Consider the following 27313-nt stretch of genomic DNA (forward strand, 5'->3'; position numbering starts at 1 on the left):
CGTCTGAATTGACGTCAGAGGTGAAGGCTTGTGGGCCCGGCACTTGTACGCGCCAAGCCTGGCTCGGGGAAGCAGGGAGAAATCGGTGTGGTGGCTTAGGGGGAGGGGGGTGGCAGCAGGGAGCAAGAAAGAATTGGGGAAGTGGAGAAATTGGCTCAATGGCTTGGGGGGCAGGGGGAGAGAGAAAGAAAGACAGACAGGCAGGGGGAGAGAGAAAGACAGAAATAAAGAGGGAGGCAGAGGGAGAGAGAAAGAGAGACAGAAAGAAAAGGGGAGGGGGCAGAAAGACAGAAAGAAATAATTGGATTTACAGAAGAAGGAAGTGCAACTAGAGACTCTTGAAATCACCAGACAAAAAGGTAGGAAAAATGATTTTATTCTCAATTTAGTGATCAAAATGTGTCCATTTTGAGAATTTATATCTGCTGTCTATATTTTGCACTATGACCCCCATTTACTAAACCGCGATAGTAGTTTTTTAGCGTCGGGAGCTGCGAGGGGCATTCAGCGCAGCTCCCTATGCTAAAAACCTCTATCACGGTTTTGTCTATTTTTGTATAGTTGTTACTGAGGTGACATTGCATATTTTAAAGTCATCTGTCTTGACCTTCGAAAAAAAACCTGAATACAAATGATAACTAACATTTTCTCTACGTACAGTGTGCTTTGTGTTTTTAAAAATGTTATTGTTGGTAGATCATTTTGACTTGGTCATTTTAAAAGTAGTTCGCAAGCCAAAAAAGTGTGGGCACCCCTGCTGTAGCCAGTCAACCACCAACAGCACCTCTCCTCCTGGCTGGCATCTCTCCTCCTTTCCATGCCTCTTCTTTTTCTGCACCCTGCCACTGATTCAGGACCTTGTCTGGAGGGCCTCCACTCATGCGCGAACATTGATGGGATGACATCACATATGCACATGACATCATCGCATCAATGTCTGCATACTTCTGGGTGCCACTCTAACTCCAATACTGAACTTTGTACTAAGTATTGGAGTTAGAGTGGCACTCGTTCATTCCATTTATTGCTGTTTGTCTCAATACCTTATCTACTATGGACCCTTGAGGAAGGAGTGTTGTCCGAAACACGGACCATGTCGGGTCCTTTGTTTGGTAATAAGGTTATATACCATTAATTCTGTAATAAACAGTGCCTGCATCTTGTACATCATCTGCAGTTTTTGTTTTATTTTGTACTTGCTGCTTGGTTTGCTGCAGTCTTTGTTGGATCCTGTTTGAAAACTGGCATGGACATCCAAATCCTGATTTTATAAGGTCAGGATATGAATGTCTAAAACTGTTGTATGTCCATATGGCAAGGGGGCTGGACCTGGTGTGTTATGGGCAGGACTAGGGAGTAGCTAAAATAAGGACGTCCTAGTCCAATTGCAAAAAAAGATGGGTATCTGTATTTAGATCTGGTTCTTGGCATGCCCAGGGTTCAGAGAGATGCTGCAATTGAACAATTCTCCACTGAATAGAGCAAGTGAAGTCATAGTAAATATTTTTCTGTCCCTGCAGAAAGCTGCAGTAGGACGTGAACCAACAACCTCTGGTTCTCTGTGTTGGTTCCCAGTTGGCTATTCCTTCACTTTGATTGTCCATATGGCTATTTTATAATATGACAGATATTCATATGGTTAAACCAATTATTCATATGAATTTCATATGAATTTATTTCTGGATTTTTAAACAAAAACCCCAAAATAGTCTGAGAGACATCTGGAGCATCGAGATAAAACAGTATATTTCTGTGTCTCGATGAAATGTACAGCGTCAGCATCTATGAGGCAAACATGGTTATTTTTGTTGCATAGGATTTTTTGGACCCCGGTTCGATTAAATAAAATAGATAGTTCTAAGTCTAATAGATGCTGGCATTGTCATATTGATATAGGAACTTTGGATCATCTGCTATATTTTTGTCCGTTTATATTTATATTTTGGAAGTCAATTTGGGGACAAATAAATTTAGTTTTGGATTCAAACGTTCCACCATCATATGAGGCTATAATTTGTGGAACGATATTACATGTGAAACCCACTCTAGATAAATATAAGAGCCGTCTATTTATGATCATGACAGGTATAGCCATTCAATTGATAACGAGTAACTGGAAGAACAATGGCAGAATAAGTTATACTTTTTGGTGGGTGAACGTGTGCACCACTTACAGATATGAAAGAATTAATGCAGAGTATAGGGGATTTAGTGGTGTATTTAATAAAGTTTGGAGTCCATTGACTAAATTTGTAAAATTATAATAATATATATATTTATCTTATCTTTCCTTTTGTTCATTCACCTTTACACATCCATGGGGGGGTGGGGGTTTGGAGGGAGGGGAATAAATATTGATGGTGACATTTGGGTAACTTTATTCTTCATTTATACTATATATTATGTTATTGTTATATGTAGGAAAACTGAAAATCTTGAATGATATATATGTTACGTACTGTTTGTTCATTTGTATGACACTGTTTTAGATTAAAAATCAATAAAGATTAAAAAAAAAAAAAAGAATTTCAAAAAGAAGACCTCAGCGGCTATTCTTAGAGCACATTATAATTTTGTTTTGCTTTGAGATTTTTGTAGCCAGCCTCTTCATTGGTTTTAAGAACGTTTATCTTTTTTGAAAAGTGCTTAAAACCAATGAAGAGGCCGGCTACAAAAATCTCAAAGCACAACAAAATTATAATATGTTTTGAGAGTAGCCGCCGAGGTCTTCTTTTTGAAATTCATATGAATAATTGGTTGAACCGTATGAGCTGGTGATTACCAAAGGTGAAACTTCTGTTTGAGATCTTTGATTTGTATGTTTTCTCCTTGTTCTCATATATAAAGCCATAATAAGAGTATTTTATAATATGGACATTTCTCTACAGCCACACAGCTGTCCATATCCCTCCTCTTGCCCCATTCGTAGTTTGGACATTTCAGTTTGTAAAATGATGTCCATGCTGGATGTAGCCAGCACTTGGATGTTCATTTTTCATGTAGTTTAGAATGGGCTAGATGCCTGCAGACCTTGTTCTAAAATACAGGAAAAATGGACTTTCATTTACATTTTGTATCGTTTCAATTATTTTTTGACAGCCTTTTCCCACACTTCTATTTTTACTCTTTCCCCTCCATGTTATTCTAACCCTATGGGGCTCATAATAATAAAAAAAAAAAGTCTAAAAAGTGGCCTAAATGGGTACTTGGACAATCAAAAAGCCCTATTGTCCAAGTACCCATAACCAAAGCTGGTTTTAGACGTATCTAAAACCAGCTTAGGCCTTTCCCCTGCCTCTAAACGCGTAGAGCGAAAAGAGGCATTTTTAGAAAAAAGGAAAGGACGGGAGGTGGGCCAACCTAGACATAGTCATACAGCAGGTATAACCAAAGATTTAGGCAGGTTGCCTAGTCGGCACTTATATGTTTTGAATTAGACCAAGTCAAAACAGGTATAAGTGCTGAAAAAGGGGCCGCTGAGCTGATGGCGGCTGCCGCAATCAACTCAGCAGCCCCGGCAACCTGCCTACCCTCCCCCAGCAACGATCGCAGCAGGAGAGATGGCTCATCTCTCCTGCCGCAATAGCAATCACCCACCCCCTTCGAACTGTGGCACTTTGGGGTGAGGATCACGACGGGAGATGCCCTGCCGCGATCCTCACCCCGAAGTGCTGCAGTTGGGGGGAGCAATCACTATTGCGGCAGAAGAGATGAGCCATCTCTTCTGCCACGAACCACCCCCCTCCCCGACACGATTGGGGCAGGAGGGAGCCCATGCCCTCCTGCCTGAAGAACCGCTACCATCCCTGACACAATTAGGGCAGGAGGGAGCCCAAGCCCTTCTGCCCCGGTGACCCCCTCCACCCCCACTAAAATACGGGCAGGAGGGATCCCAGGCCCTTCTGCAACGACGCAGCCCCCCCACGTCCGGCCCCCCGAACCCCTATTCCGGTTAGCCCAGGCATCTAAGGCCCCACCTGTGGGCAGGGCTTGAGGCGCCTGGGCCAATCAGGCCCTAAGGCCCGCCATTCTGAGGATGGCGGGCCTGCCGGACAGACGGGCTTGGGACCTGTCCGTCCATCCAACATTTTTAAGGGGCGGGGGCGGCGGGGGGTCTCGCGGGTCAGTGGATGTGAGGGGGTGTTCGTGGGGGGCCGGCCATGAGGGGGCTGCATTTGGGCAGGAGGGCGTGGGCTCCCTCCTGCCCAGATTGTGTCGGGGAGAGTGCCGGTCTCGGGGGCAGGAGGGCTTGGGCTCCCTCCTGCCACAATCATGTTAGGGAGGGGGATGGATTGCAGCAGGGGAGATGAGCCATCTATCCTGCCGTGATTGTTGCTGGGGGGGGTGTGGATTCTGTAACCGGTGTTCTTTTTGGCAGATACCAGTTACAGAATCCAGGTTTTAGGTGAAGGACTGGCTCCTGGATGCTGCAAGTTTGAACAGGCTCCCTCAATTTGTTTCCCTCGACCCTGAAGAAAGGTTTCACTTTGAAACATGCATGTCGGGAGAGGTGAAGGATGGACACACTATAAAGGCTAAGTGCTGTTCGGTTGATATAAAAATAATAGATATATTTTAAAAAGTAGAAAAAAAGTTTAAAACTGGTTAATTAATAAAGATTGGACCGACGAAGAGTAATACAACTGGTAGCGTTGTGCCTGGCTGTGGTCTGAAGGTCCACACAATTAAGAATAAGAACACGTAAGAATGGTTCTCTGCTTTTGATGAGACCTGAGTAAGACATTTATGATATAATTTGATTGAAGATACAACAGTGGCTTCTTTATTGTAGATTGCCTATTCTGAGTTGGACATCCTTTCTAAAATGCCATTCTTAGTCTCAGTGCATTTACTCACATGCGCCATGCTTCATTTTTTGAAAGGTTTTGGAAAACGTATTTCATTTCACCAGACTAATAACTCTGTTGGCCATATTGTTTTACAGGTGACCTGTAACAGCTTTACCATTAGCGATGGAGAAATGCAAGAAGTTGGCGTTGGCCTGTATCCCAGGTATTATGAATACTTTCATTCGACCTCACAACTAATTATGTTCTCTAGAGCAGTGCTTTTCAACTCAGTCCTGTACCCCCTTGCCAGTCAGGTTTTCAGGATATCCAAAATGAATATGCATGAAAAAAATTTGCATATAATGGAGGCAGGGAAGGCAAATCAAGTTTATGTGTATCCATTGTGGATATCCTGAAAACCTGACTGGAAAGGGGGTACTCCAGGACCGAGTTGAAAAACACTGCTATAGATAGCTAGAGGGGATGTTGAAGCAGGAGGCGCCATAATTTTGCAAAACATTCTCAAAGTATAAAACTTGTTTTACATATAAAAAATAAATATACAGACATAAAAAGTAGCTACACTGTAAGATCCCACATACTTTTATGTAGCTGAGTATAGGAGTTCCCGGGGGCATAGTTTGTAGGAAGCAGGAGCCGAATTGCAATGTACATGTGTATTTTATCAAATGCATTGATACATGCAATAGAGTACATTTATGCCATCTTCAGAGCTAGTATAAATTAATGGGCTACCAAGGGCTATTGGATGAGTCTGTTTTATAAAGGCGCATACTGTAGGTTGTTGACAGTGATTTAAGCAGGCAGGAGCCTCTTCAGCCTGCTTAAAGTGTTTCCCACCACCTAAGTGGGGATATTCAACAGCACTTAACTGGAGATAGATGCTGAATATCCCTACAGACACCCAACCAAAAAGTGGATAGATCAGGGCAGCACTGGGGAGGAGACTGGGGTCATGCAGGTGCCAGCGATACTCAGTGCTGCCTTAAATTATGTGGGTGTTGGCACTGAATATCAGGTTAGTACCCGCATAACTATTTTTAGTTGCTAAAACCCTCCCAATTCCCCTTCCAGCCTCTCTAGTAGCCCCTTTCCTCCCCCTCCCCTGGCTGTGATGCTCTAAGTTTCTCCCCTCCACCCCGAATGAACCCCTGCCTCCACTCCCCAATGTCTATGAAGCCATCCCCAGCCTACCTGTATCCCTGGTGGTTCGGCGTCTCACAATGGCTGCTGCAGCCCCTCACGGCAGCTCACAGAACTTCATGTAGTACTGCTGACTGTCGCCAGCTGAATATCCAGGAAGTAGGTGCTTTGTTGGACATTTCACATAGGTGTCCTGTTATGAAATTACCACCACTTGTAAGCAATTTTGAAACTCTCCTCAGAAACATAGAAACATGAAGGCAGATAAAGGCCATCCAGTCTGCCCATCTGCAACATCAACTATCTCCTCCTCTCTCTAAGAAATCCCACGTGTCTGTCCCTCGCTTTCTTGAAGTCTTGTACTTTGTACCTATGGGACTAGGGTTACCAGATATCCAAGAAAACCCAGACATGTCCTCTTTTCCAAACCCTGCAGTTTGTCCAGGTTTTGGAAGTCCATGAGCTTGGGGCCACATCTGGAGGCCCTCTGCACATGCGTGGACGTTGGCATGATGATGTCATATACACGTACACATGGGGACAGAATGGAGCGGAGCTGTAGGTGGGATCGGGTGGGGCTAGGTGCCCTCTTTTTTTTTTAAAGAAGAAATTTGGCAACCCTATATGGGATTGCAAGCTCACTTTAAAATGCATATACCTTGTGGACTTTCTTCTTGAAAACTGGTCATGATACAAAAGATTTTTTTTTTTAAGTTCAATTAATTTTTATTGAAGTTTTAATACAAAACAAAATAATGATATGCAATTTGAACAGGTATACTGATCAGTAATTAAGCATTGAGTAGGACATAGGGTAATAAAGAAAGAAGGAAAAGATTTTACATATTCTGTGCTTCCGTAACAGCAGGTGTAAAGTAAATGCAAAAACTGGAAAACACAATCCCTAATCACCCCTTCTTTGGTGCAAGACAAAAAATACACAGCAGACACACTTTTATCCACATTGGGAAAAAAGCAACAATCAGAACATTTTTAACTGCATAAAACATTTTGATTATTAACCCCAAGTAAGATAGAAGAAAATGAGAAGTATAATCAAATTTTGAAAATTTCCAATTACTGATTATTAAGATTAATTTAGGTCAGCTCTGTTTATGGTGAGCCACCCCCCCTTCCCCTCCTGCCCCGGCTTACCCTGAAAGGCCTGGGACCTGGCAATATAGTGGCTATTCAGGCAGGAGCGAATTCCACATACAGTGCCTAATTGAAAAATGCTACCGTAACCTCTTGTGGTAGTCTCATGGTACTACTGCTAAAGGATGACCACTATTAATAGTACTGCAAGACTACCGCTAGAGGTCACAGTGGCCGTCAGGAACTGTGAAGCACAGGACAAAGTGGGGTTCTGTCCTGCCCTGATGACAGCTAGACGACTAAGTCTTTCAAGGTAGGCCTGGTTGGGGTGGGGGAGAGGGTTGCCATGTCTTGGGGGAATGACAAGGGAGAGAGAAGGACATTCTCTGCAAGGGGTCAGGAGGGAGTTGGATGACCCTATGTTCTTGATGTCAGGAGGGAGGGGGATGCCACTCTGCTCGGGAGATAGAAGAAGGTAATTGGGAACTCTTATGTGGAACCCAGCTGATATTCAATGCTGGAACACACATAGGTAACCACGCAAAATTAAGACTGCTATTTATATAGCCACTGGCACTGAATAGTGACGGCACCAGTATAACTCCTGCCATAACACCTCCCAAACTCTGTCCCCACAATGCCTTGCTCCTGCCCACTTCGAAAAGGCATTTTAGTGCTAATATTCAGTAGCCCTGCCAGTTAAGTGTCCCTGCCTACTGAAAGTGATTTTAAGTGGGTAGGACTAGGAGCCTCTTCTGCCTGCTTATATCGCTTTTGAATATTGGGCCCAAAAGTTTTGCAAGCCCCCAATTTTCAGCCCAAACAGTTTATGTAGTTAACTCCAAAGTGAAAGCATCAATCATTTTGAGTATTGACCGCCGTATGAAATGTTTTTCCCTTTTAGCATGTCTTTGTTGAATCACAGTTGTGACCCTAACTGTGTGATCATTTTTGAAGGACAGCGTCTTCTCCTTCGCACAATCAAAGAGATCCAGATCAGCGAAGAGGTACTTTAATAAAATTGTTCATTCTTATTTACCCTTCCATCACAGATTCCTGCAGCAATGGTAAGATCCCTGGACAATTTCTAGACCGAGCACTTCTGATCTAAGAGTGGAATGATTTATTGATTCTATGTCCTTATCAAGTATGTGTAATTGTCAGAGAGAGGATGATAAACTGAATCATCTTTTCATACGGGGTTGGTCTCTGTCATTATTTCTCATAAATCATCCTTCTGCATCCATCTCTCTCTTACTCTTCCAATTCTGTTTTAGATTTCTTCCATTTTAGCTTCTTTTATGAACATAAATCTTTTTGTGTTACTGCTTTGTTTGTTTATTAACTTCTATACCGCTCAATCACAATGTTCTAAGCGGTTCACAATCATCTATACACATAACAGAACATGTCGCAAAATTCCTTCTTCTCTCCGGATACAATTAGAATCTACTTGCCAATGCGCATTCTCTCACACAGCCCCCTCTCTTAAGAATTCCTTACCACTATCTTTACACAATATCAGCACACTGAAGGATTGGTCAGAAACATTAATACTTTGATGAATGCATCCTGAATGCAAAAGAACTATTACAGCAAAGGTTGATGGATGTGAAAGTTTAACAATTGTAAAGATTAAATGAGCCTTGTATATAATGAACAAGCCTAAATTAAAGCCCATGTATAAGACATCTTTAATGAATACTGCTTGTATAATTGATTAAATGACTAGCATGTTTTTAATTAGTTTTAAGCTTATGGTTTGTTTGGTTTTTTTTATTTTGCAATTAAATGTCTGTAAGGAAAACAAGCTGTTAAACATTAAGGGGACATGAATTGCGGTTGGGGGGTAATGTCAAGAAGTACTTTTTCATGGAGTAGGTAGTGGATGCTTAGAATGCCCTCCTGTGGGAGGTAGTAGAGATGAAAATGGTGACAGAATTAAAAAATGTGTGGGATAAATACAAATAATTTGTCTATGGAAAGAAAATGGAATCAAAAGAAAACTGAGTGATGTTTAGACTTCAGTAATTGAGAAATAAAGCCAATACTGGGAAGACCTTTACAGTCTGCCCCAATTGAAGCTAGACAGATCTAGATGGGCTGGAGGGGGTTTCGATGGGAGCTCTAGTAGTTGAGGAGTATGTCCAGAGCAGAGCAGACTTCTACAGTCTGTGCTTTGAAAATGGGAAGAGCAAATCAAGATCAAGAATAAATATGTTATATTGCATCATATTCTATGAGTGTATCTTATTGGGCAGACTGGATGGACTCTGCAAGTCTTTATCTGCCATTATCTATTATGTTACCATGTACAACCTCTTAGACCTCGTATCTCTCCATGATGTGGCCGAAGAATGTGGTGAAAGGAGTTAGCTTAGCAGGGTTTAAAAGAGGTTTGAATAATTTCTTTTAGACAAGTCCATAAGTCATTATTAAGATGGACTTCAGGAAATCCACTGCTTATTCCTAGGATAAGCAGTATAAAATCTATTTTACTTTTTTGGTATTTGCCAGGCACTTGTGACCTGGGTTGGTCATTGTTGGAATCAGGATACTGGGCTTGATGGACCTTTGGAGCACATGACATGGTGCAGGAGGTAATAAAGCTGGGATCACTTGATAACAATTATTTTAACATGATCAGATTTGATTATAATACTGGAGTAAGTACACACAGGAAATCTAATGTTAGCATTTAACTTTCAAAAAGAAGACTAGGGTAAAATGAGGACAATGCTTTAAAAAAGTTAAGAGGAACAGCTGCAAAGATCAACAATTTGCATCAGGCATGAATTTTATTCGAAAATTAGCCCAGACTACATATATTCTACCTATTAAATAAAAAGTAAAAGGAAGGCCACACAATGTCTGGGATGTTTAAAAGGTGAAGTGAAGGAAGCTATTAGAACTAAATGAAGATCCTTCAGAAAATGGAAGAAGGTGTCTGTGTGAAGATAACAGGAAGCAGCATAAAGAATGGTAAGTCAAATGCAAAGTCAAATTAGGAAATCAAAAAAGGCTTTGAAAAGAAGATTGTACTGGAGGCAAAAGCACATACACTTCTCCCTCCGTAATCACAGTTTCAGTATCCATGGTTTTGATTATTCATGGTTTTTAGCTTGCTGGCTCCTCCCCACAAATTACATCAGCTTGCATAGAGAAATCACTGATTCCCAGCACTTTCTTCACTGTGTTTTGCCTCTCCTTCAGGAACAGGCCAGGTCTCCCACCATGTTGTTTGCGGTTTCACCATATTCATGATGGTTTTTAATAGAAAATAGCAAATAACATATGAAAAGGTTTTTTGCGTGTTTTCTGTATTTGCGGTTCTGTTAATCCCCTATCACAGCGAATACGGAGGGGGAAGTGTAATACAAACTTTTTAGATATATTAGAAGCAAGAATCTGGTAAAAGAATTAGTCGGACTGCTAGGTGATGAGGAAGATAAAAGGGGCACTCAGGGAATACAAGGCCATAGTGGTGAGACTAAGACCTAGATTCTATAAACTGCGCCAATATTGGTGGCTCCTTGAAAAGCAGCCACCGATCGCGTATCAGTCACACAACATCGCTGTTTACAGAATTGTACCTACATGAAAGATAGGCACCAGAAATGTAGGCCAGGTGTTTCCAGGCCTACATGTCCAGTGCCTATCTTTGAATGAATCATGCCAATGTAGGTGTTTTAGGCTGCCTAACGCCACTTCTGGCGTTGGCCTATAAAAATTGATGCTGGTTCGAGAGTCTGGGCCTAAATGAATTCTTTGCTTAGATCTTTAGCAAGGAAGATGTAGGGGAGATACCAGTACCATAAATGGTATTCAGTAGTGATGAGGTGGAGGAACTGAAACAAATTTATGTAAACCTGGAAGCTGTAAAAGTGCAATTTGATAAATTAAGGCATAGTAAATCATCAGCACCAGATGGAATACATCTCGGAGTTTTGATAGTACTAAAAAATAAACTTGCAGAGCTATTGTTAGTAATATATAATTTATCTTTAAAATCAAGCATGGTACCGGAAGATTGGAGGGTGGTCAATTTTTTTTTAAAAAGGTTCCAGAGAAATTATAAACTGGTGGGCTTGATTGATGTTGGATGCGGGGAAGCCAGACGCCAAGGGGGGGAACCGGACGCCGGGGGGGACCGGACACCAGGGGGGAAACGGGACAGCAGCACTTCACAACTGACCCTCCCCCCTTGCCCTCTAAAGCAGGTACAACAGTGGCTGGCCAACAAGAACAGCGCTGCCGCTCCTGCTTTAGAGGGCGAGGGGGGAGGGTCAGCCGTATCAGGAAGCCAATTTTTTGTTATTTTAAATCGATTCGAATCGATTCACCCAAAGTGAATAGGTGAACCGATTCAAATCGTGAATCGGGCAGCACTAATATATATATATATATATATATCCTATATAATAAAACCCTAGAGCGCGCATGCGCTCTTGAAAAATCGTGATCCCTGGGGCCGTGTTTTCTGATCCGTAGCCGCGTTCCATTTTAGAACACGGCCAGGGATCACTGGCCACTCCCCTCCTCACTCACCAACCTGAAGCAAGCTCCTCACCAACCGGAAGCAAGCACCTCACCTCCCGCCCTCACTCACTGCTGCTGCTGATCCTTCTCTTCGGGGCAGCCTGCGATCGTGGCCGGCTTTGGCGGGCTTCGCGGGCCGCTTTCCGGCCTTGGTGGCACGTTCCCTCTGACGCACGGGATCACATCGGGAGGGAGCGTGCTTCCGGGTGGGGGAGCGGCCTCTGAGGTTCGCTGGGGCCAGCCACCATGATCGCGGCCTGGAGCAGGCCAGAAGACGCCGGGATGCAGGGAGGGTAAGTAGGGGAATAAATACAGGGGGCCAGAGGGAGAGGGAAAGGGGGCTGCTTTAGGGGGAGGGGTGTGCTGAGGGGAGGCAGAAGGGGCCATGGAGAGACAGGGAGAGTGAAAGGGGGCTGCTTTGGGTGAGGGGTGTGCTGAGGGGCGACAGAAGGGGCCATGGAGAGATAGGGAGAGGGAAAGGGGGCTGTTTTGGGGGGGAGGTGTGCTGGGGACAGACAGTTTTACTCTGGGGGGAACACAGAAGGGACCATGGAGAGACAGGGAGAGTGAAAGGGGGCTGCTTTGGGGGAGGGGTGTGCTGAGGGGCGACAGAAGGGGCCATGGAGAGATAGGGAGAGGGAAAGGGGGCTGTTTTGGGGGGGAGGTGTGCTGGGGACAGACAGTTTTACTCTGGGGGGAACACAGAAGGGACCATGGAGAGACAGGGAGAGGGAAAGGGGGCTGCTTTGAGGGAGGGGTGTGCTGGGGGGAGGCAGAAGGGCCATGGAGAGATAGGGAAAGGGGGCTGCTTTGGGGGGGATGTGCTGGGAACAGATAGTTTTGCACTGGGGGGAAGACAGAAGGGGCCATGGAGAGACAGGGAGAGGGAAAGGGGGCTGCTTTGGGTGGGAGGTGTGTTGGGAACAGACAGCTTTGCTCTGGGGGGAAGACAAGAGGGCCATGGAGAGATAGTTAGGGAGAGGGAAAGGCTGCTTTGGGGGTAGGGGTGTGCTGGGGGCAGACAGCTTTGCTCTGGGGTGGAAGACAGAAGAGGGCCATGGAGAGACAGTTAGGGAGAGGGAAAGGGGGCTGCTTTGAGGGGAGGGGTGTGCTGGGGGCAGACAGCTTTGCTCGGTGTGGGGGGAGACAGAAGGACACAGACAGCGGCCAAGGAGAGAGAGATAAAGAAACACAGACAGACAGACACACATATATTCTAGCACCCGTTAATGTAACGGGCTTAACGACTAGTATATATAATAATAATAATAATAACAGCTTATATACCGCAATACCGTGAAGTTCTATGCGGTTTACAAAAGATTAAGCAAAGGTACTTCAAGAGGGGAAGAAGAAAGAGAAGTAATTAGACAGGAAATTCATTGTTGAGGAGAAAAGTGATCAAAAGGATAGTAGGTCGCTATTGAGGGGAAAGAGATAAGTGGATTAGTTGTCAAGATGTTTTAGGAACAGGTGTGTTTTTAGACGTTTCCTAAATTCCTCATAAGTAGAGGGCGAAAGTAATTGTTCTAGGTCTTTTTACCCCATGATGCTGCTTGGTGTGAGAGAAGGAATTCATGGTGTTTTTTCAGTTTGCAACCTCTCACTGGGGGGGAAACGAAGTTGGAATGTGAACTTCTCTTGTGTCTGTTGGTTGAGAAGGAGAAAAGGTCAGTAATGTATTTGGGGGCAAGTCCGTGTAATGCTTTAAAGCAGAAACAGGCAAATTTGAACTTTACGCGTGCTTTCATCGGCAGCCAATGTAGCTGCCGGTAGTAGGGTGTCACGTGGTCAAATTTTTTTAGTCCAAAGATTAGTCTGACTGCCACATTTTGCAACAGTTGTAGGCGTCGCATGTTTTTTTGGGAAATTGCCAAATAGGCGATGTTACAGTAGTCAAGCAGGCTTAGTACGAGGGATTGGACTAGGATTCTAAAAACTGATGTAACAAAATAAGCTTTAAGGGATCTGAGTTTCCAGAGAGTGAAAAATCCCTTTCTGATTAAGGAATCTACTTGGTCATTCATGGTTAGGCATTGATCCAGAGTTACACCTAGCATCTTTATAGAGGGCTGGATAGGGTAACTAAGGTTATTGATACAGAGGGGTGATTTAATGTCAAGTGGATGTGGTGAAGCAATGAAAAAAGTCGTTTTATCTGAATTAAGTTTGAGCCTAAAGTTTGTCATCCATTGTTCCATCATGTTTATAGCTTCTGAAGCTTTGGGAATAGTTTCGGAGACAGAATTGGTGAATGGGATGATAATCGTAAAATCATCTGCATAACTAAATAGTTTTATCCCCAGCTGGGTTAGCTTCGTGCCCAGTGAGGACATGTAGACGTTGAAGAGCAATGGGGATAGTGGAGAGCCTTGGGGCACACCGGATGGATTGCTCCAGGTGTCAGAAAGCTCATAATTAAAACGAACCTGATAGGTGCGGGATATAAGGAAGCCACGGAACCAGTTCAGCACCTTATCCCGGATACCAATGGCATCTAGGCATTGCAGCAGTTTCATGTGGTCCACTAGATCAAAGGCAGAACTCATATCGAATTGCATTATCAGGGCATTAAGGCCTTTACTAAACAGTAGGTGCAAATTGTCTAAGATAGCCGCAATTACTGTCTCCGTATTGAATAATGGCATAAAACCAGATTGAGTTTCATGGAGGCGAGAGAATTGATCAAGATAACCCATCAGTTGGGTGTGAACCAATCCCTCCATAATTTTTATAATAAACGGAATGGAAGCTACCGGTCTATAGTTGGATATAAGGGCTGAGGATACTTTACGATTTTTTAGAATTGGGGTTATAATAATGTGACCATTATTAGAGAGGAACTTCCCATTGTTTAGGTTGTAAGCCAAGTATTGCATCAGTGATAATTAAATTCTAAAGGTGCTGCTTTCATAATTTCTGGGGGGCATGAGTCCAGAACGCAATAGGATCTAGAGTATTTGTTATATAATCTGATATAATCATTCCACTCTAAATCCTGAAAGGAGCTCCAGATCATGTCTGCCGGTATATCATTTCCTTGGGTGTTCGCAATTTGATGATCACAAGAGTCGTTTGTTGAACAATGGATTCTAAGGTTCTTAATTTTAGAATCGAAGTACAGAGCTAAGTCATTTGCAGAGGGTAGTTTAATGTTGTGAGAATGAAAAAAGATCTCCAGATATATATTGATCTATTATTTGTCTCATAAATTATTGAATGTGAATTATAATACAATTCTCATACACTCAAAATTGTGTAATTTGGCCAAGAGCTGAAGCTCCTATAGCCAAACCCACCACCCAATAACTGTGTGTGGAATAATGAATAGTGTTGAATAGTGCAATTCAATTATTAAAATTTTTTATTCAATGGCAAAAAGAATAATTTTCACTTAACTTTTGGGGTTTCAGCAGGTCCAGACATGGGCCATGTTTCGAAAATCTTTTTCAAGGAACCCAAAAGCAAGAGTTAATAACTTGATTGCCAAATGATTCAAAGTGATGTGGTGTCAAAATATGCTATTCTGTCAATAAAAGTTAAAAAATAGTGTTTAAAAAACTCATGCTGTGCAATATATTTAAAGGCAACAAAGGATGGGTACCTGTCATATGTAGAAATAGCGAAGTGAAAAACTTCTCTGCTTCTTCTTTCGTGTAATGGCTAAAAAAAGCAGACATGGATTTAAAAAGGCAGTGTAGTGATGTCATCCCGTACTACGAGGGAGGACGTACATGTCAGCTGAGCGCGGCGAACTGTCAGAAGGAAAATTTAGCTAAAGGAGGCGGGATTTACAAAAATGCTTGCCATTCAAGCTCACTATTAAGTCCTCCGGGGTGTAGAGTATGTAGTTTGAAAATATACTGCTGTTTCCTTTTCCACAGAATACGGGTCAGGTCTCCTCCCCTTTGCAGTTCGGGTACATCTATAATAGAAAACCGGAGATCATCAGTGGTATGCTGCTTTTCTGTCCAATGTTGGACCATTGGGACATCCATCTTGCCAGTGCGTATTTTACTCAAATGCTCCGCAATCCTCAGTTTAATAGTTCGGGTCGTCTGCCCAATGTAATGCAGGGAGCAAGGGCATTGAATAATGTACACCACACCCTGAGTGTTACAATCGGAGGACATATGATTAGCCTTCTTCTTAATCCAACTAGGAACTGAAAGTTGGGATAGTGTGATGCTGTGCTGGCAATACTTACAGCAGCCACACAGAGAATGGCCACTATGTTGAATTGGGTCCTCTAGGGGTGTATATTGTGATTTCACAAGTTGCTGTTTCAAATTGGATCCCTTGGAAAAAGCAAATCTGGGCACGTTTTGGAACACAGGATGGTATTGCATGATAGTCCAGTTTTTTTTAATGATACATTTAATGCTAAACGCATGATGAGAGTGAGGCAGTACACAAACAATCGATGTTTCTTGCTCTCGCTGTTGGGTTGTTGGAACAAAGGAAATTTCTTTACTCAACACTGAACATTCAATATCACTATCATTATGATGCATGTGATACACAGATCTCGCTATATAAATTTATTAGAAAATGTAAGTTAAGGCATTTTTTTCAGGACACTTCAGCAGTTACCAGCAGTGGATTGAGGGCGCCATCCACATGATGTCCTCCAAGACCCACTAATCCACATATCAAAGTTTTTCAGCAACTTAAAATATGGAATCCCAACAATTGAGAATACGTTTAAATCTTACCTATGACCAGCGACAAGCTCTTCACCACATGGCTAGAGACTGTACTATAACCATTCATCTAGCTGTCAAGGGCAGTGGAGTTGTTGTTCTTGACACTGAAGATTATCTGATGCATCATACTATCAGCTCCTTGATCGTGATCCCACAAGTGATCTAGTGGACATGATTTCCTGAATCCTACTGCAAGCTTTGGAGACAGGCACTATTACTGATGGTGAATACAAATACCTGAATAGGAAACATCCCAGGATTCCTTTCATTTATCTGGTTCCTAAAATTCATAAATCCCTCCCCCCCTGGAGACCAATAGTCTCTGGCATTGGTTCAGTTCTGGAGCCTTTGTCAGAGTTCATAGACTTTTTTCTTAAACAAGAAGTCCTCAAAATTGCATGATACGTATATAAAGGATACCACTGACATGATTAACTTTTTGGATCAAATTTGGGAAGTGCCTTCCAATGCCATTCTACTCACCTTAGATATAATTGCGTTATATACAAATATCCCTTAGGCAGAAGCAATTGTTAGAACCCATCTGGAGAATATGAATCTCTCCAGAAATAGAATGGACTTTTTGATTCATCTAGCAAAGATAGCATTGAGTAAAAATTACTTTCAGTTCAGTCATGATTTTTATGTTCAAGTAAAGGGCATCGCTATGGGGGCCAAGATGGCCCCTTCAATAGCATGCCTTTATGTGACTAGCTTTGAAAGTCTGTTTCTGTATCCATCTAATCATTTCAAATGTGTTCTGTGCTGGAAAAGATATATCGATGATATTTTTACAGTTTGGGTAGGGACCCATTCAGAATTAGATGATTTTTTGATTTGGATCAACACCTGTGACACCGACTTGCAATTTACAGCAGAGATTCATCACAGACAGATTTCATTTTTAGATTTGATGATCACTCTCAAGAATGGTTCCTTTTTTACCACCATATACAGAAAACAGACCGACAGAAATATTATGATACGACAGCTTTGACCCTAAACATCTTAGGAGTAACATTCCTACTGGACAATTTCTCAGGCTTAAAAGGCTATGTTCTGTAAAGGATGACTTCAATGAAAAAGCTTGTGACATGACTAATAGGTTTCTAGACAGGGGCTACCCTGGTTCCATCATTAAAAAGGCACCTAAATGATCAGTACTCTTATAGACCCAACATCGTGAGCAAGAAACATCAATTTTTGTGTACTGCCTCACTTTCATCATGCATTAAGCATTAAACATATCATATCATCCTTTGTTGCCTTTAAATATATTGTACAGCATGAGTTTTTTACACCGTGGTTTGTAAGATAATGTTTAACACTATTTTTTAACTTTTATTGACAGAATAGCATATTTTGACCCCGCATCACTTTGAATCATTTGGCAATCAAGTTATTAACTCTTGCTTTTGGGTTCCTTGAAAAAGATTTTCGAAACATGGCCCATGTCTGGACCTGCTGAAACCCCAAAAGTTAAGTGAAAATTATTCTTTTTGCCATTGAGTAAAAGATTTTAATAATTGAATTGCACTATTCAACACTATTCAATATTCCATACACAGTGATTGGGTGGTGGGTTGTAGGTTCGGTTATAGGTGCTTCAGCTCTTAGTCGAATTATACAATTCTGAGTGTATGAGAATTGTATTATAATTCACATTCAATAACTTATGAGACAAATAATAGATCAATATATATCTGGAGATCTTCTTTCTTCTCATAATCAGTCAATTTGATCTCCTAGTTTTTGTTAGCTTTTGCTAAATTGCTTCCCTTCTTTAGCCCATGTGACTGAGACTATATATATGGCATGACACACTAGTGGTATTGGTTTTTTCTTCTTTTGAATATACATTTTCTTACATTTTCATTTAAGTTGAAGCCTTGGTATAATGGTCAGAATAATTTTTGACAGGGCTGATTATTAGAGTACTTTTATTCCCTTTTTTTATTGAACACATTCTCATGAAAAAAAATGTCACCCACACAGATATGAGGGATCTTCAAAAAGTTTCTGCACTTTTATTTTTCTAAACACTATGGGGGTAATAATAATAAAAAAAAGTCTAAAAAGTGTCCTAAGTGGCTACTTGGACGATCAAAATGCCTGATTGTCCAAGTACCCATAACCAAAGCTGGTTTTTAGACGTATCTAAAAACAACTTAGGCCTTTCCCCTGCCACTAAACGCAAAAGAGAGAAAAGAGATGTGTTTAGAGGAGGGGAAAGGGCGGGCAGTGGGCGGGAGGTGGGCCCGACCTACACCTAGGCGTACAACACCTATAACCAAAACAGTTAAAGGTTGCCTAGACGGCACTTAGACCTTTTTCACTTAGACGAAATAAAACCAGGTCTAAGTGCCGAAAAAGGGGCCGCTGAGCTGATGGCCGCTGGCGCCATCAGTTCAGCGGCCCGGCAACCTAACTATCGCAGCAGGACAGATGCCTCATCTCCCCTACTGCGATGCCATCACTCCTCTATCTGAACTGCCGCGACCAGCAGTTTGGCACCCATCTGTCCGGCCAATCTAACAAAGATACAGGGTAGAGGGGTGGTGGGGTGGTGGGGTCGGCTAGGAGGTCAGGGGGCCAGGGGGCTTGGGCTCCCTCCTGGCCCGATCGAGTCAAAGGGGTCGCGGCTGCCGCGGGGCAAGAGGGCTTGGGCTCCCTCTTGCCCCGATCGTGTCGGGGGGTTGCGGCTGCTGCGGGGCAAGAGGGCTTGGGCTCCCTCTTGCCCCGATCGTGTCGGGGGGGGGGGGGGGGTTTGACATGGCAGGAGGTCTTGGGCACCCTCCTGCCTGGATCGTTGTGGGGGGGAGGGGATTCTGTAACCGGTGTTGTTTTTGACAGACACTAGTTACAGAATCCAGCTTTTAGGCGAAGGACTGGCTCCTCCTTCGCCTAAAAGCCCTTCTGTTGGACGTTTGGGGCTTAGGCGTTTTTTTGTTTCATTATGGCTAAAAAGTGTAGACGTGCTGTGGGTGTACTTTTAGACGTAGTGGAGATTGGGCGTTTAGGCAGAGGAAGGCCATAATCAAAATATGGACATTTGTTTTGGTTATGGACACTTTCCCTGCTTCTGGGTTGAACGCTTAAGGACTTAGGCCAAAAAGGGACTTAGACGCTTTTTTTGATTATGCCCCTCCACGTATTAAATATCTCAAAAGCTAATTACATCACTTTTCCACATAATCACCCTGTTTTGCCTGGCTGACTAGTCACATTACATTCTACGCATGCCTTCTTTCCACTTCTCCCGCCCCAACCATGTCCCGCCCCAACCATGAAAAATGAACGTGTGGAAACATTTTGGAGAACCCTCGTACTTTTATTTGTTATATACAAAGAATATGTAAAATGTAGCTAGAATGCTTATCCAAACACATGTTTTTTTAATTCTTTCTTCATCATATGTAGCTTATGATCAGCTATATTGATATAATGATGCCCTCAGCAGATCGACAGATTGAACTGAAACGTCAATATTGTTTTGAATGTAGCTGTCATCGGTGCCAGACGCAAGACAAGGTAAAGTAAACTAAGTTAAGATGTCTCAATATTTTGAATTCAGTTTTCATTGCACCAGAAAATTCCCACAGGATACTTCCATGATTATTCTGGCAATGCTGAATGCGTGTCCTCCTCAACTCTGCAGAATGCAATTATGAAGTGTTCAGCTGTGGCAAAAAAAAGCAAACAGGATGTTAGGAATTATTAGGAAAGGGATGGTAAATAAGATTGAGATTATTATAAAACCTCTTTCATTCCATGGTGTGTCCTTACCACTTCCTGTTTCCGGTAGAGGGGGTGGGATGCTGGTGAAGGAACGCAGCTGTGGTGGCTTATATGAATTGCTGCCATTGCTGGGGACCTTAAAGATACTGTAAAAGCGAATGTTGCACACCTGTAATGGGTGTTCTCGTGGACAACAGGAGGATATAGCAACCAAACATATGGGTGACGTCACAGTCAACGGCGCCGAGCGGCCCTTGTCAAATAGTTCAGATTAGCCCTTAGAAAGACTTCTGAGCATGCGTAATGGTTCCCGCCTAAAGGTGCTTTCTATGACAGATTAGGTGGGCTTTATTTCTAGTTCTCCATATTAAGGACCCCTGAGGAAGGCAACTTCTTTGCTGAAACACGGACTGTGTAGGGTCTGCTGCTTTGATATACAGGGTCTGCTAATTTTTTATATAGCACTATTTTTGTTTGGGGAACGGTTGGCATTGGCCAGAATTGCAAAGTATGTTTTTTTGATAATGAATTGTATTTTATGATACACCAATAAACATTGATTTTTACTCCTGCTATTCTAGGACTTGGTTCCACTTTTTGCTTCTGTCCTTACCTTGAGCATTGCACACAGTTCCAGTCGCCGTATCTCAAAAAACTATATAGCGGAATTAGTAGCAATTTAAAGAAGAGCAACCAAAATTATAAAGGGGATGGAACTACAATCGTATAAGAAAAGACTAAAAAGGTTGGGGCTCTTCAGCTTGGAAAAGAGATGACTGAGGGGGAATATGAAGGAGGTCAACAAAATCCTTAACAGAAACAAGTGAATTGATTTTTCACCTTTTTAAAAAGTACAAAAACCAGGGCACACTCAATGAAACTACAAGGGAATACTTTTAAAACTAATAGGAGGAAATATTTTTTTTAAAGGTTTGGATGAGTTCCTGGAGGAAAAGTCCATTGCATGCTATTGAGACAGACCTGGAAGAAGCCAGTGCTCACCCTAGATCGGTAGTATGGGATGTTGCTACTATTTGGGTTTCTGCCAGGTACTGTGACTGGATGGCCACTGTTGGAAACAGGAGACTAGGCTAGATGGACCATTGGTCTGGCCAAGTATGGCTGTTCTTATGGGGGGGGGGGAGTTTAAAACTTTATTCAAGTCAACTTCAAATAAGGTACAAGCAAAAACATCAATCCACGTTATAAACACAGCAGAAGATTAAAAAAAAAAAAAACTTAGCCAAACTTCATTGAAGTGGAAACACCCGAAAACAAGCAGCACCAGCCTCAAACGAGCCTCATTTTTTACATTTCTCTACCCATCCCCACCCCCAACCCCCTCCCATCTAACAGCTCTCCCCCACCCCCAAAGCTGTAGAGGAAACATTGTAGAGTCCTAAATCGCTGCCAGAGAGAAACATAAGCGTTCATTGGTAGCACCCGCTGTGAGCAGTGGACACACTCCCATGCCGCCTTGTCTAACATACTTTTGATCCATAATGGCAAAGCTGGTGGCTCTGCGGCCATCCACACTTGTAGTATAGCTTTTTTAGCCAGTAAAGTACCCACCATAAGAAGGCGGCATTCAGTCGCTTGGTAGCCTTGCTGTTCCAGTTCAGACGTGATCCCCAACAAGAATATCCTATAAGACCATTCAAGGGTCTCTCTACCACCATCCCCTGCACCTGAAATACCCTGTTCCAAAAACTAGTTAGGGTGGGGCATTCCATAAAATAGTGTAGTAAAGTGCCTTTCCCAATCATGCACTTAGGACAGCTATCATCATCCCATAAATCCATCTGCTGGCCCCTACTTTTACTAATATAAGCATTATGGAGGAGTTTGTATTGAAGCTCCTGGAGCGTTGCATTGGGACCCAGGGAGGCCACCAAGGTGAAGCTGAGAACCAGATCACTATCCAGGACCTCCTCTCCCAGTAAGTTTGTCCAGAAATGCGCAAAGGTGGATAGGGACAGTGCAGGGCGCCTCTCTCATACCATGATACCACACCGACAATTGGTTGTTGGAAAGGGAGTACCCATATACAGGTGATCTAGCTCTGTGAACGTGGGACAGGCAGCTGCCCCCTGACCCAAAGACAACGCATAGTGGCGGGACTGCAGGTAGGCAAAGAAGTGAGTGGAAGGTACTCCCCAAGTCATCTGACAGGCCGAAAAAGAAAGAAGGGTGCCATGATCCATTTGAAACAACTGGCCAATAAATTGACATCCTAGACGCTTCCAGCTTTCAAAGGGTGACCGGGGAAGGCCGGGTTGCCCACCAATTCGGCAAAGAAAGATGACCCGATGGCTCGACAATTGATCTCTGCCACCAGTCCCACGCCCGTTTCAATGCCCAAAGCATGGAGGTTAAGCGGCGATCCCGGACTTGCAGAACAGAAAAGACAAAATATGGGTAAGCCTCCAAATGCTACATGTGAGAAGGAGCAAATTTGTAAGTCACTATATAGAATTCGTGCAGCCAACGCAGCAAAGCCGCCACATTATGTAATTGCAAATCCCCCCCCCCCACACACACACTCTAGCCCTGTCAGCCGCGCCAAAGAAAGGAAGAGATAATACAATGATAGACTTCAACATCTCTGCGCCACACCCAAAGGGGCAACATCTGTACAGGCCTCGTCCAAGGCAGGACAAATGATAGGCTGCATCCGTAGGGGTTTTGTCAGCAGAAAACCTGAAGTCATAATGCCACTATACAGATCCATGGTGAGACCTCATCTTGAGTATTGTGTTCAATTCTGGAGACCACACTACCGGAAAGATGTGTTGAGAATTGAGTCGGTTCAGCGAATGGCTACCAGGATGGTCTTGGGGCTCAGGGATCTCACGTATGAAGAAAGGCTAAAAAAACTGCGGATGTACTCACTGGAGGAGCGAAGAGAGAGGGGGGACATGATTGAGACCTTCAAGTATATCACGGGGCGTATAGAGGTGAAAGATGATATCTTCAGTCTTACAGGGCCCTCGGTAACCAGAGGACACTCGCTGAAAATCAGGGGAGGGAAATTTCAAGGCGATGCTAGAAAGTACTTCTTCACCGAAAGGGTGGTCGATCATTGGAACGAGCTGCCTCAGCAGGTGATTGAGGCCAACAGCGTGTCAGATTTTAAGAGAAAATGGGATATTCACATGGGATCTATAGGGGAGTAAAAGTTGGGGAGTGGGTCATTGGTATGGGCAGACTCGATGGGCTATGGCCCTTTTCTGCCGTCAATTTCTATGTTTCTATGTTTCTATGAAATAGTATCTTTGGTAAGAGGACCATCTTGGTCAGTGCGACCCGCCCCAGAAACGAGACTAGAAGCTCCCTCCACCGCTGACAGAGTGACTTGATAGAATTTAGTTTCTCAAGAACATTTTTACTATAAAGAACAACAGGATCCCTATGAAGATATAGTCCCAGATATTTCAGAGAGCCCGTCGACCATTTGAATGGAAAGGAAGGCAGTGACTGCACCCCACCAGAGGGAGAGATCACCATGGCCTTTGACTTGTCGAAGTTGATGCGCAGTCCCAAAAAGGAGCCAAACTCCTGAATCATTGAAATGAGAATGGGAGCGTCACGAATGGCAGAATCTAAGAAAACAAGCATGTCGTATGCAAAGAGGTTGATTTTATAAATGTGAGGTCCCACTCGTATCCCCTAGAGGCCATCAAATTGGTGGATCTTACAGGCCAGAGGTTCCAAAGCCAGTACAAAAAGCATGAGTGAAAGCGGGCACCCCTGCCTAGTATCCCTATGCAAAGAAAAGGAGGATGTAAGGTCTCCATTAACCAATATTTGAGCCATCGGGGCCCAATACAGGGATCGAATACTGGCCCAAAAAGCACCCATAATTCCAACCTGCAGTAAAAGCCAAAAGAGATGATCCCAAAGGATCTTACCAAATGCTTTCTCCGCATATAAACTGGTGATGATAGCATACCCAGGGATCTCTCCCCCCTCTCTTGCAGAGAGTACAGTATTTAAAAAAGCAAGGAAGAATTTCTACAGTGACATAATCACCAGATCCTATAACCAGAGCAGCACATTGTTTAACATCTGGCGCTCCTTAACCTCTAAAAATGACTCCTCTATTCTCCCCTCTTCTCCAGCAGCGGACGACCTAGCAAAATTCTTCAACGAAAAGGTTGCTACTATAAGAAGCTCTTTTCCATCTGCAGTCACTTACAATTCTCTGGTGCCCAGCGACACTAACCCTATCCCAGTAGACAGATCCTGGACAGTCTTTGAGCATGTATCCGAAGCCCAGGTCTCTAAACTGTGCCACAAATTAAGATCCTACAAATGTTCTCTGGACCTGTTCCCTTCCTACCTTTATGAGAAAATTCCCACGCAGGCTATTTCATCTCTCACCAGACTTATCAATTCAGCCCTACTATCTGGCCTATTTTCTGTACAAATGGGATACATTGCCCTGATCCCACTACTGAAAAAAGCTGATCTAGACCCATCCTCCCCTTCCAGCTATCGTCCTAAAGCAAATATTGCTCTCCTGACCAAAATGCTTGAGGCTATTATATCCACTCAGCTCTCATCTTACTTAGAGAGATTCTCCATTCTATTACCTTGCCAATATGGCTTCAGACCCAATTTCAGCACTGAATCCCTGCTGGCCTCTTTAATCTCAAAGATTCAACAACTTCAATCTCGTAATAAGTTTGCTATCCTACTACAATTTGATCTATCTGTGGCCTTTGATGTTGTCCACAACGATATCCTAATTTGCCAACTTTCTGAGATAGGCATTGATTTCACAGTCTTAGACTGGTTCTCAAAATTTTTACGATCCCGCTGTTAACATGAATGGAACCATGTCTTCTCCTTGGAGACCGCTATGTGGTGTTCCCCAGGGATCACCCCTTTCCCCTATTATTTTCAACATTTATATGTCTTCTTTCAAATTCTTCCATCTATCTCCTTTTGAAACTTTATTTACTTATGCAGATGACATCCTTGTCCTTCTCAAGATAGATTCGAACCTCACCGAAAATATAACAGCTTGCATAACGAAACTCCGATCCCGGGGCCCTCTCTGTACAAATAAAGCTGAATGAGTCCAAAATAAAACTACTCTGGCTTGGCCCAAAATTAGACCAGTTACCCATGCTCATTCCACTACCTTCTGGTTCCACACTGCAGATCGAATTCTCAAGCAAAGTCTTGGGCATCATTATTGACTCTACATTTTCCTTTAATGATTATCTCAACTCTCTGGTAAAAAAATGTTTTTTTAGTCTTCACATGTTGAGGAAAGTGAGATCCTGCTTCCGCCAACAACATTTTGTTGTCCTTGTCCAATCAATCATTCTTTCCAAACTGGACTATTGTAATTCCATCTATCTAAGTCTAACCAAGAAAAATCTTCAAAGACTTCAGCGGTTCCAGAACACTGTGGCTAGGTTGATCTATGTAAAAAGCAAATTCGATCATGTTTCCCCGCTTCTGTCAAAACTTCACTGGCTTCCGGTGATTTCTAGAATTCACTTTAAATGTACCTGCCTAACATTCAAGATCCTACATGGCATTCTTCCTCCCCTAATTCCACTATCCTGGAATTATTCAAACCCTGACACTACCAGATCCGCCCACAAACTTAAACTATCTTTCCCCTCGTTAAAAGGCATCATGTATGCAGGTAAATTAGGGAAATCTCTTTTCTTCAAAATCACTGAGCTTTAGAATAACCTCCCTGCCCCGCTGCGGAACCTAGGCTCATTTCAATTATATTTGAAAATCTGGCTTTTCTCCAAAACGTAAAGTTAGCTATTTAAAATGTAAAGCTAGCTATCCTCTTCATAACCTCTAATTTCTTATTATGTCCTTCCCTCATTTATTAAATTTACCTGTAAACCGTGCCGAGCTCTATCTTTATGGAGATGATGCGGTATACAAACTTAAGGTTTAGATTAGTTTAGTGATTAACAAAAACAACAGTTGCCCTAGTGCCCGAGTGCTCTCCTGCAAACAACAACTTAGCGGGTTTGTGTACCCGACTGTCCAAAAATTATGCACAATCAGGAGACCCAGTCAGTGTCCCTAAAATGCAGGCACCCATATCAGGATGTAATGACCAAACAAGTCCAAAATACCCTGGCCTTCCTGCAAGGCACCGGCTCATCGCTCATAGTCTTGCACCAGGGCCTAGAAGCACAGCAGCCAGCAGTGTCCATGGCTCCCAGTAGCAAAGGTGCATATTGCAGATGCCAAGCCAAGTCCCCTCGAAGGGAGTCAAGCACCGCATTTCCAGCCCAAAACAAAAGCAGGAATGAGTCAGGCAGCTGCCCGGGCAGGTGCTCCACTCAGGCACGCCCTTCAGGAGCACCAGGAAGCATGCTGGAAGGGATCAAGATGGCTGCCGAATCTCTAAGCTGAGCGTCACGCGCTGGTGAGCTCTCCACTTACTTTTGATTCCGTGCCGAATTTTCAACAGGATGCCCAAACGGAGGGATCAGAGCACGGCTGGGGCCTCGCGGAGCTCCGTCGGACCCAGCTTGGGCAACATTGAGGAGCTGTTCCGCCGCATGCAGAGTTCCCTACAGTCGTAGGCGTTCCCGCTAGAGACGCCCCGAACAGGCAGAAAGGAGGCGATCTCTCAGGGACTTGAGACCACGCTAAGCCCCGACACAAGGGCTCCGCCCCCACGCCCTCAGGTTACCAGCTCCCCGCGGGCAGGGGAACTCTCCAAAGAGGGAGTATGTTCAGCCCTGGAGGCCGTTGTCAATCATGGAGGGAGCAGGGATCCAGACTCTCTACATTTTCAAGAGAGTCTGTTTGAAGAAACAGAGGAGTCGACAGCAGAGGGGAACGGACAGATCCAGGAGAGTGCTCAACAGGCAGTTTCACCAGAGAGAGAAGAGTCTGCAGCCTATTCTTTTCATCTTCATAGACCCCAAGAGGTAACACTTGAAACTATCTGGGACCTGGTTGCCAATATTCCTAATTTGTTAAAACCTCAATTAAATCAAATAGAAGGGGAAATAAAACATCATGATAAAGAAATAAAAGAAGTAAAACAGGAAACAACAGAGCTTAGAAAAGAGATTGTCAGCATTAACCAGGAGTCAATTAAGACCAAACAAATTTATGAAACAATAATTAAGGATAATACCAATCTTAGAAGAAAGTTAGAATCCTTGGAAAACTTTTCCCGTGGAAATAATTTAAGATTGGTAAATTTTCCCAAGGTCTTAATGATTACACCTCGGGAGATGCTGAAAAGATATTTAATGGAAATTTTGAGTTTGTCTGAAA

At 43.3% G+C, this 27313-nt stretch overlaps 1 protein-coding gene across 5 annotated transcripts in view; it reads left to right on the forward strand.

Annotated features, from left to right (window-relative positions):
- SMYD3 (SET and MYND domain containing 3) overlaps positions 1-27313 on the forward strand; it is an 876287-nt gene that overhangs the window by 685479 nt on the left and 163495 nt on the right. For 3 of the 5 annotated variants that reach the window (XM_033938605.1, XM_033938609.1, XM_033938606.1), the window contains 3 exons: positions 4946-5013; positions 7954-8056; positions 19715-19825. In XM_033938605.1, the coding sequence (XP_033794496.1) occupies positions 4946-5013; positions 7954-8056; positions 19715-19825 (282 nt within the window). The remainder of the gene's footprint in view (positions 1-4945; positions 5014-7953; positions 8057-19714; positions 19826-27313) is intronic. The other 2 variants (XM_033938607.1, XM_033938608.1) reach the window with 1 other exon arrangement.

The sequence above is a fragment of the Geotrypetes seraphini genome, chromosome 3, assembly GCF_902459505.1.
Source record: "Geotrypetes seraphini chromosome 3, aGeoSer1.1, whole genome shotgun sequence".
Taxonomy (NCBI): Eukaryota; Metazoa; Chordata; class Amphibia; order Gymnophiona; family Dermophiidae; genus Geotrypetes; species Geotrypetes seraphini.